This window comes from Carassius auratus, chromosome 17 (genome assembly GCF_003368295.1).
Source record: "Carassius auratus strain Wakin chromosome 17, ASM336829v1, whole genome shotgun sequence".
In the NCBI taxonomy this organism is placed as follows: Eukaryota; Metazoa; Chordata; class Actinopteri; order Cypriniformes; family Cyprinidae; genus Carassius; species Carassius auratus.
In genome coordinates this window covers 14,677,872-14,688,683 of record NC_039259.1, presented here as the reverse complement: position 1 = coordinate 14,688,683, position 10,812 = coordinate 14,677,872, and the positions used below count along the sequence as shown (strand labels likewise).

At 35.2% G+C, this 10,812-nt stretch overlaps 1 protein-coding gene across 2 annotated transcripts; it reads right to left on the bottom strand.

The window, feature by feature from the left end:
* Positions 1-3,122: 3,122 nt before the first annotated feature.
* On the bottom strand, positions 3,123-10,437 carry LOC113117360 (visual system homeobox 2-like). Of its 2 annotated transcripts, none has more exons than XM_026285982.1 (5): positions 9,669-10,437; positions 9,221-9,305; positions 8,448-8,571; positions 5,079-5,259; positions 3,123-4,159 (listed from the first exon to the last, which is right to left on the bottom strand). In XM_026285982.1, exons 1-5 carry the CDS (start codon positions 10,192-10,194, stop codon positions 3,786-3,788), a joined length of 1,290 nt encoding a protein of 429 aa, XP_026141767.1. In that variant the 5' UTR covers positions 10,195-10,437; the 3' UTR covers positions 3,123-3,785. The 2 variants fall into 2 exon arrangements, with proteins under 2 accessions (XP_026141767.1, XP_026141768.1); XM_026285983.1 differs by having other exon boundaries at positions 3,123-4,096; positions 9,669-10,429.
* Positions 10,438-10,812: the final 375 nt, after the last annotated feature.

The window sequence follows — 10,812 nt, the reverse complement described above, 5'->3', positions numbered from 1 at the left end:
ATGATTAATTCTAGGCCTATTGTATTCCAAATACCAGTGCTTATAGATATTAGGGTGAATACCTGCAAACTGAGGTTTTTGTTTGCATTGAGATGACTGAACCTCTATGTCATAGAGAATACTCTTTTTGGACTAAACATCAGTGTAATATATATATATATATATATATATATATATATATATATATATATATATATATATATATATATATATATATATATATATATATATATTATTTTATATATATAAACATCAATGTAGTATTGGTGGGTTTATTGGATGATATTGCACTATTCATATTTTGCACAGACTGTACATTGTTCAAGCTATTACATTGTAAACTAACGTTGTTACTGTACAAATCACAGTAAACTATCTATTAAAATATTATTGCACTACTGATATTTTGCATAGACTATACATTGTTTAACAATAGTATTGTACACATAACCAACTGTATTTAATACCACTGTTCTTACGTTGCTGCTGTTCATAATGTACATATAACCCTACAATGCATCCCTTTTTATATTATAATACTCTTCTTAATATTGTATAAGTTATAGATTATCTTACTCTGCACTTATCTGTATATAAAACACTATATTCTTGCACTTCTGGTTAGATGCTAGCTGCATTTCATTAGCTCTGTACTTGTACGCTGTATAATGACAATAAAGTTGAATCTAATCTAATCTAGTGTAGGATATTCGGGTACATGACCTATTAAAGTAAATGTCCAGCAGAGGGCAGGAAGGGACCATTTTTACATCCCTCAAGCTTTACTGTCTATGCCATCAAGCCACATTTTACGGTCTCTCTTTTGTCGTAATGCTACATCAGTAAAACAAACTGAATCATTCTTATCACGTTATTGCCATTATTTTAATAAGCCAAAATACTCTCAAACAGAGCAACAACTAGCCTATAATATATTAATATCGGCCTTATAATGAACAAGTCCACTTTTAATTTAACAAATGTTTATGCCTAAAACATTTACCATAGGCTACATAAGAATTCCGGAATTGTTCTTTCAGTCAATTTTTTTGTTCAATCAATATTGAATGTCTAAAGACACAGATTTAGATTGTAAAGCATTAAGAGTTTAGTGTGTCTGCAATGTTCTATAAACAGAAAATAATTTTCAGTGTATTTAAAATGATCAAAGCGTTTTCAAATAATGTGAGTGAATAGCAATATTTAAATTATATTTTATGGCCAGGTGTCATTCAAAATGGCCTTATTTATTTAGCATAATTATAGATCAGGACATATATCATTTAAAATGTATATTTAAATATAAAATTAGTCACAGGACAAGAAGTCACTGAGCCAGCTGGAAAGATTGCAGGTTACAGAATCAATTAATAATTCAAATCAGTTTGATAAATGATGGTTTACATGCAAATAATGACTTGGTCGATATTACCTAACGGCACAGCAGCTTGGCGATCATCACAATCTGATTAAGAAATCACAGCATGGATTTGCCACTAAGATCATCACAGATAAAGTCCAGTTCCTCTCATAGTCAGGCCTCTAATGGCCCCCATTAGTGACCTTGTGGGATTAGAAAGTACTTTAATTCAGGATTCCTCTTAGAGAGAGTCTCTGAAACTTGAGTTTTGGTGAAACAAAGAAACTGCTAATCGACACAAACAGCTTTACCAAGTCTTTCTAAAGATAAAAACAACTGTCTGAAGAATAAGTGTTGATTAAAACACGCTTTTGGAATCCGTTTGAGGTTCAAACAACATTTCGTTTATTAAACCATGTCTAGAGCAATACAGGGAAATGTAAAAGGCTAATATGCCTGACAGGATCACTGGGTGAAAGAGGATAGAGATACAGTATATTCTGTTGCCACGTAAGCCTAGCCTTATCACCCCAGATGTCGACTAATTAATTACGCAGGCACTAAGTAAATTAAATTAGGATTGAATTAACAGTGTGTATCAATAATCTGTTGACAGGCCTTGATAATAAGGGCATGGAAAGGATCAACAACCCAGATGAAGTAGAGAGAGAGCGTGCAACATCCCTTTGGACGCTTCTAATCAGCACAATCCTGATTGATTTCACAATTCACGGATTAGTCAGAGGGAGACCTATATATTTTTATTCATTAGGTTTAACATGGACATTTTAATGGCTAATATTTAATTATGCACAGTTGTAAGATAATTACCATGCTTTTCTCTATCCTGTTATGTGGGGATTTTTCAATTGTAAGGCATCCGAGACTGCTAATATGAGACAGAATGATTGTAATCCTGGGCCTTTTACATTTAAAATATAAAGATAGATAGATAGATAGATAGATAGATAGATAGATAGATAGATAGATAGATAGATAGATAGATAGATAGATAGATAGATAGATAGATGATTGTATATGTGACAGCATGCATGAAGGATAAATGGTATTAATTCAGGAGAACTATAGTCTCAGTGAGAGCACCTTATCTAGGGCTGTTTCCCTGCTCTCTCCCATATGTCTGTTATGCATGGCTCCTGCTGTTTAATCTGCCCAGATTGAGGCCTCTCAACTGTGTGGGATTACGCTCAGTGACACACAACTCTTTTGGTGACATACAAACGATTGTTACTCAGGCTCCATAGCCCGAAAACACACTATAAAAAAAATAAAAAAGCATTCACAAATTGTTCGTTGTAAATAAAACAAATATTAGAGTACTTTTTACATGAAAATACTTTTTCATATTTTTTGCTTTAGAATTTTAGTTGACTTCACTGTTATTTGCCATTTCTTTGTAATTGTTACTAAAATTTATTAGCAATTTTTATGTTTTTTTTTTCAGTGCATTGCAAAAGATTTGAACGCAAGTTTGGATTTTAATTACTGTTTGTAAAGATTTATTTTTGGTGTACTGTATTTGAAGTGAAGTGGGAGAGAGGGGGGTGGGATTGGGAAAGGTCCTCGAGACGTGATTTGAACTCGGGACGCCTGTAGTGCAACAGCTCTATATGTTAATATGATATAAAATTATACCTAAAACAGTTCCGATGCTGTACATAAAATCTGCTTACGTAAATTGATGCATTTTATGTTCTCCATCACTTATGATTGAATTTAAACACACTTGATGAAAAACAGGTTAGTAATGTTCATCTTTTTTTTGTAATTTGATTACATTTGACATGTTACGAAAAAAGCACATAAGATACAGTACATTAATGTATAGTTCAAACAATACTGTAGCAGGCTATTTTCATTTACAATATATACAGCAATACATTCTATTACAACGTTTTAACAACAGAGTTTGAAGACGGGGCACTGTACAAAAGTAAAATGAAAAGCACTTCAATTCTGTTCTTTCAAGCGCAAGAGGAGCTCTTGACCAATCATTTTCTGATGTCAATATTACTTAATATTGAAATTAGATCATAAATATCCACACTTCTATGGTTTTGTTCAATTGAGCAGTTTTGCAAACAGCACTGAGGAGGCTGCCAACATGATAAAGGGCCCTATACTTATTCATATTAGTTTTATGGCTGGAATCTTTGTAGGCTTATATTTGAAAGAGGAAGAAGAAAAAAAAGCTATTAATCACTGGCATGATGGACTGATGCTGCTATCAAAATCCTGAATATTTCTAAATGGGTTTGACCTTGCTAATGTGAAATAAAAAGCAGAGGAACATTGAGAATCTATCAAAAGTCCAGTGCTGTCGTGAGATCAGTGCAGGAATATGATATTTTCACACCAAGCCTATGTTTCTTGCGCTATGAAGGGATGAATAACAGTGCATAATCTAAGAACTCTTTTCTTCTTCTTTTGCGTCTAACTGTTCGCTGGACTTCTCCTCTGACACTGACGTCTCCATTTTGTGCTCTAGTCTCTCAGAGGAAACCGTTCCCAGCACTTTGGCACTGTGCTCCTGTGCTTTTGCCCTGAGAACAGCAATACTGTTCTCCCTCAGTTCCTCTTTGGACATGGGTGACTCTGTCCTCCTTTCCTCAGCCTCGGCGGCTTCATCCGGCTTGGGATTGGTCGGTTTCTGAGTGACATCTGCCTTCTCGTTTGATTGGACTGCAACGGTCTCCAGGGTCTTCTTGTGCATCCCTGCAAAGAATGGTGGGTATTCGTGTTTAGAAAAGCAGCTGGTGGTAGGAAAACCATCTTGAACTGGAAACAGCAAGAGACAGATTTTAGATTTAGTATCAAAATATGACTAATCTTAGCCATGAGAGTCATGAATTGCATCAAAAATAAATGGATAAATAAAAGATGGATACATTAAAAAATACAATAGGCCTATTCTTTTTAGATTTTGATATTATAATTAATCATTTAAGTTAATTCCTTATCTATTTATTTAGTTATTTATTTATTTACAGGTAGCCAATGAGACGTGATAGTCAGCTGTAAAATATCATTTGCTGAATATTTATGTTAATTGTTTTTTAATATTCTATTTTAAAGAACAAAAAAAAATGCAGAGGAGTTGTAGCAAAACAAACAAACTGTATAAACTAACTAACATAAATAAAACAACATTAAATACATTTATTTATTAGCAATTTTATTATATGACTACACTGTTTATTTTCTGGATATGTTATTGAAATACAGAAAATTATTGCCCTAAAAAGTGGTAAAATTATATTTAAAACACTTCAGTAAGATATCTGTTGAATAAAAATAGAACATTTAAATGATCAACCGAGAACATTATTGTAAATGTATTTAAATTGCTTAATTTACAGCATGTTTAAATCCTAAACAAGCTTGTAATGGTTAGGCAATTTTTCATCGTAGAGATATGATATAATGTAAGCCATGCAGTGTTGATTCATATAACTTGTTGAAACTGAGCAGTGCTGGGTGACAAATGAAACAGTATTTAGAATATAAGCAAGGCTGTAAATTATTATAAAAGACAAGATTTAGAGAAGAGTTTATATGAAAACATTCTTTCCACTTAATGAAAAATATATGATATTGATTTATTTATATGTATAGTTATGATGATGGTGAATAAAGATCAATTTGTTCTTTAAATAATAATACAAATAATAAAATAATAACCAATCTTCTGGCATACCTAGCAGCCAGGGAGCACAGGAGTCCATGACGCCATCTTTAGCAGACTTCAGTATGGACTCAGGAAGAGGGATGGAGTGACGCACCATGGCACCGTAGAGCCCGTATTCAGCCATCACGCTGCTACGACCCCAACACTTCTCCCGCTTTCTCCACTTGGCCCTCCGATTTTGGAACCACACCTGTCCACAATGAAGTGTGATTTGCATATTGGTAAAGGTGGTCAAACGGTCTTTCTGAGATGTCTTAGTGACAGACTCACTTTCATTAGGAAGAGATGAAGTGAGGAGGGTGAGACTGTCAATCTATGTGTGTGTTTCACTGAAGAAAGATAATCATACAGGTTTGGAACAACACGAAAGTGGACAAATAATGGCAGAATTTTCAGTTTTGGATGAAGTAATGCTTTTAATTAGTCTGGAAAATATAATTGAACAAATAGTTAGCAACTTGCAAATACAGAGCCCATAACAAATATGTGACCCTGGACCACAAAACCAGTCATATATAGTGTTGGTTTATTTGTGGCAATAGCCAACAATACATTGTAGCCTATATGGGTCAGAATTGTTGATTTTTCTTAAATGCCAAAAATCATTGGGATATTAATTAAAGATCATGTTCCATTAAGATATTTTGCAAATTTCTTACTGCAAATATATCAAAACTCATTTTTGTTTAAAACTTCATTTGAACAACTTTATGGCCGATTTTCTCAATAGGCTATTTAGATGTTTTTGCACCTTCAGATTCCAGATTTTCAAATAGTTGTATCTCAGCCAAATATATCCTAACAAACCACACATCAATGGAAAGCTAATTTGTTAAGAAAAATCGACCCTTATGACTGGTCCAGGGTCACACAATCACATAGGCCTATGTAATTGACATATTGTTAATGTATTCCTCTGAAAATATATGCTACTCTGTTTTTATTCTTAACCAATGATATCTCACAGCTGACTATCAACTCTCCGGCTCATCATATGTAGTCCTGTCGTAAAATCGAGCGTACAGTTTAAGAAGGCAAGCGCCATAGTATTGATTTCCGCTGAACGACGCGACGCGTGCCGTCGAGTTCTATCATGACGCGACGCGACTCCTGTCCTCTCATCGCTTAAGCATCACTTGCCCTTCTCTAATTCCAGCTGCTAGCAGAGCTGACGGATGAGAGAGGAGGGGCTCCCGGGTCCAGAGAGGCCAGACATTGGATAAGAAATTATCAAAACCATTTTCCAATCTCTTCTGGTAATGCCGATGATGATAGCCCTCATTTCATGCAAGATACTCTTTGAGGAGAAATTGGTTATCGGGCGCTCAAAAGACAGCGGGTGAAGACAGCGATGAGAGACGACCCCAGGGGCACGCACAAGCTGATTGAAAAATAAGTTAATTTCGAGCCCAATCGATGGTGGACAGGCGGGCAAATATCACGGGAAATTAAACGAGCAGGACCCCCGAGAGCAGCGCCATTGACCCGTGCTAATACATTCAATGTAGTTATTTCATTTGAACTCCCCTCCTCTCGCCACATCCCTTCCCCTGGAACACGGCGAGCTTTTCTCATTTAACTAATTACACTCGATGAGAAAATTAGATGTTAATTTTACTTTGGATTGAAATAGAATTATTTATTTATTTCCGTATTATTTATTCACCGAGAGGCACCGTAATGAGAAGGAAATTAAAAGGCGTGCCAGCAGATGGATGGTTCAGGTCACACAGTAATCTTCTTCCGCCTTGATTGCTTGATTAGGTCGTTAGCGCCTCTCTCTCTCTCTCTCTCTCTCTCTCTCTCTCTCTCTCTCTCTCTCTCTCTCTCTCTCTCTCTCTCTCTCTCTCTCTCTCCCTCTCTCTCACACACACACACACACATACACAAACTCAGAGAGCAAACTGTTTCACATCCAACTGAGGCTGATGAGATATTATCTGTCAGAGTTGCTGCACTTGATCGATATAGGCTCAGTGTGAATTGTACAATAACTTTTAGGGCTTTTAAAAAGGAATTTTGGCTTTTTTATTTTAATTTTATTAAACGTCCTTTTAAAATTATTACATTAAATATTAAAGGTAATTTTTATGCGTTCTATATGTTCGTCTAGCAGCGCAAATGTGTAATTTGGCTCGATTATCATAATCTACATCTGTTGCATAAGACAAAGTTATTTGGGATAGGGCCTATAGCTATTTATAATAAAGCGGTACGTGATGTTATTCGTCAGAGCGTAGGCTAGCTACTTTATAAACTGAACTCAGGAAACTAATAGCAGAGAAAATCGCGAGCAGAGTGGTTAGCTTCCTCTGTGATCTTTACTCGCTTTGACAAAAATCGAAAAATTTTTGTTACTGAAACGTCATTGTTGAAACATATTCATATATAGGCTATATATATATATATATATATATATATATATATATATATATATATATATATATATATATATATATATATATATATATATATATATATATATTTTTTTTTTTTTTTTTTTTTTTTTTTTTTTACGTAGGCCTATCTAAAAATCCATAATTAGTGAAATTGACTAATTAGAGAGCTCGAACTCCCATAATTCGCTCTCCTATAGCCTTAAATATTAAGTTACCCGATGTTCACCTTCTGCAGCGGACATCAAGAAAATAACGACTAACCATTACGCTACACCACAATCCATCCAGCGTATGCACAGGGAAAAGATACTTCAGCAGTTCCTTTATTTGCACCGTTTCCTCAGATAACACAGACACCTGAGAGTCCAGCTGATTCAACAATGCACGGGCCACGCGGAAGAGCAAAGGTTTGAGGCAGTTCAGAGTTTCTTGAGAAGGCTTAGCATATCTGAGACACTGAGAAACCTCAACTGGTGCTTCATGTGGCATATTTTCGTCTGTCATAACCCAAAATGGATGTTTTATTGCATCCTTAAAAAATAATTTTAGTCCTGTTCGATTTCCTCCGTTTTTTTTTCAACTATGCCGATTCAATTCTAAATAATTAAGGCCTAAAACACACAATTAATTTAGGCCTAAAACAACATGCTGGTATCTACCTTAGTCATATTGTTATAAAAACAGGAAAGCATTTATCTTAAAAAAAAGTCTTAATGTAAAAGCAAAATACAATAAAGACCAATACCCTTTTAACTTTATTTTGTAGGCCCTACAACAATAACAACAAATAGCCATAGGTTACTCGTCAAATAAGCTAGCCAGAAAAAAAGCCTCACTGAATGCCGGGGCATAGCCTACTGGCAAAATTATTCGTGTAGGCTTTTTATTCAATAAATAAAAAATAGTGGTCGAAGATAGCACATTGTCGTTCTCTCATATTCTCATTTAATTCAGAAGGCGAGTGTAAATCGTTCTCTACCTGTATTCTGTCCTCGGGCAGCTCGGTTTTCATGGCCAGCATTTCTCTGGCGTACACATCCGGGTAATGAGCCTCGTTAAATGCCTTCTCCAGTTCTTCCAGCTGGTAAGATGTAAAGATTGTTCTACAAAAGAACAACATGCAATTTTCTAAGGAAATCAACATTAGAAACATCACATAAACTGCATTTCAAAAACTACTCAAATCACGAGGACCATCCGCAAATGTCGAGGCCAGTTTTCTTTTAGGTTTTAAAATATAAATGCAATTGTGTGTGTTTTATTTTATTATTTTCATTTTATTCTTATTATTTCATTTTATTTTTTTATTTGTAGAACTGAACAAATGCAGAAACATTACACATTGATGTATTAATGTAATGTATCAATATAATGTTTATTTCTAAATAGCCTAAACTGTTTTTTCTCCTCTACCTGCAATATAATCTAAATGCCTCTTAAAATATAACGATGTAAAAATACAAAATAGTAATAACGACATTGCCATTATTATTATTATTAGTCTATTATTATTAAAACACCATAGGATTATATTTTGACTGCCTATAAAACCTACGAATCTTTAATTAACGAATTACGAAAAAAGAAATGTCATTTTCCAGTTGATGTCAAACTGGCAATGATGACTGCCAAACCATGGAGGAAAACGTTTCAGAGGACTAGAATCATTCTGGGCGTTCCTTTTGTTGTTTCGGATGTTTAATAAAATAATACTGTATCATTTCACATTAATTTGAGCGTTTTTAAGACTACCTGTGTCGTCTCTTTTTTCTCTTCTTGCTCTGGCTCAGTGACGATTTCGATACTCTCCTTTCGCTTGAAGAGACATCCTCTGAATCTGTAACATCGGGGGAAATGTTATTCAAAATGTGAAATATTACCTATGTTTTGCAATAGCACTTTAATTTTAAAAGCATTTTGACGATGATACCACGTAGTGTTGGTGTAAAATTATAGGCTAATTTCCAACTATCAAAAATAATACAATTTAAATAAAAAAAGAGAAATTATTTTTATAAATCACATTGTTATCTTGATAGTATTTATAAGATTTGCAGCAAGAATGGTGGTTTAGGTATAACATGTAGCCTAGATGTTTATAGGGCCTTCAGTTAACAAAAATGACTAGTGCACTAAAACAACGAGAAATTGAATTTCGATTTTGGAGAAACTGAAACATGAATTTCGCAGGCCTGTGTACCTGAGCTGGCGGACTGGTTGGTTTCCGGCGGTGCCACTGTCCTGTTGAGCGGCTGCAGATGCACGTTCTGCGCGTCTGACAGCACCTCGAGAAACGCAGGCTGGCTGTAGAACGATGGAATACCTCCAGGGCCAATTAATCCCATCCCGACCCCAACACCAACTCCAGCTGGACCGAGCATCGACCTGCTCGCTAGAAGGTGCGCCCCGGCAGGGAACGAGTCCAGTGTGCTCCGAGGAGCCGAGGACGGCTCTTTATTGAGTCCCAGGATCTCCTGGATGCCGAAGCCCGTGCATTTGGGCGGATGTGTGGTGCTGCTCTTTGACAGATGTGGATTGTTATTTCCCCTGTTCTCAGCGGCACACACCGATTTTGATTTGTTCAAACTTTCCGACAAAACAGCCCCATCCTTTCCTGTCATGGTGCCTCTGAGACTATTCCCTTCTTCACATACGAGTCGGTCCCTTGTGCACGGCGCAATACGCATGATCCCTCTAGAAATTCTCCTTTTATCCAACAGGTCCATCCCAACAAGGGTCAAAACTCAACAGCCAATCAGCGGCGAGTAAGTGATTTAGAATTCCAGAGGATACAGGATGCTGCTCTCGCTGTTTTATGCATCATGTCATTTCATTCACATCACATTTTGCTTACAATTATGTGTTAATCAGACATTTATCCAAAATCAGCAAATAAAATGAGATCACTTCGAAATTACATTTCGAATTAAATGTAAGGCTACTCAATTTAAGTAATAATAGTAGCCTAACAATAATCGTTGATACTAAAATGTTTTTTTTTTTTTTTTTGCTTCAACGTGACAGGTGTATTATAAACCACTTTAGGAATCTATTATTATTTTATTTTATTTTAGCGTGCATATATTCATGGTAAGATGTAGATTGCCATGTGGCTTTTTTTGTAGACAATTAGGAAATGTCTGAAATAGAAAAGGACATCTGAAAAAATTATTGTGAGGCAGCATCGCCTGATGCACCAAATCAAAAATAAATAACAATAATTAAGAAATGTATAAAAGGGCAAAACTGACAAATTAGTCATTTTATAAGTAATCTGTTTTATAAAACGAATAAATAATTCAATCATATAAGGCCGAACGTTTGTCACTGAAATAGGTTGCTTA

What these genes read in the sequence shown, in the direction of transcription:
- LOC113117360 (XM_026285982.1), bottom strand. Translation starts at nt 10,194, where the DNA reads ATGGACCTGTTGGATAAAAGGAGAATTTCTAGAGGGATCATGCGTATT. An exon ending in CAACCAGTCCGCCAGCTCAG is followed by an intron (nt 9,306 to 9,668) that starts GTACACAGGCCT and finishes CCGATGTTACAG; the next exon opens with ATTCAGAGGATGTCTCTTCA. An exon ending in TGCCCGAGGACAGAATACAG is followed by an intron (nt 5,260 to 8,447) that starts GTAGAGAACGAT and finishes CATTGTGGACAG; the next exon opens with GTGTGGTTCCAAAATCGGAG.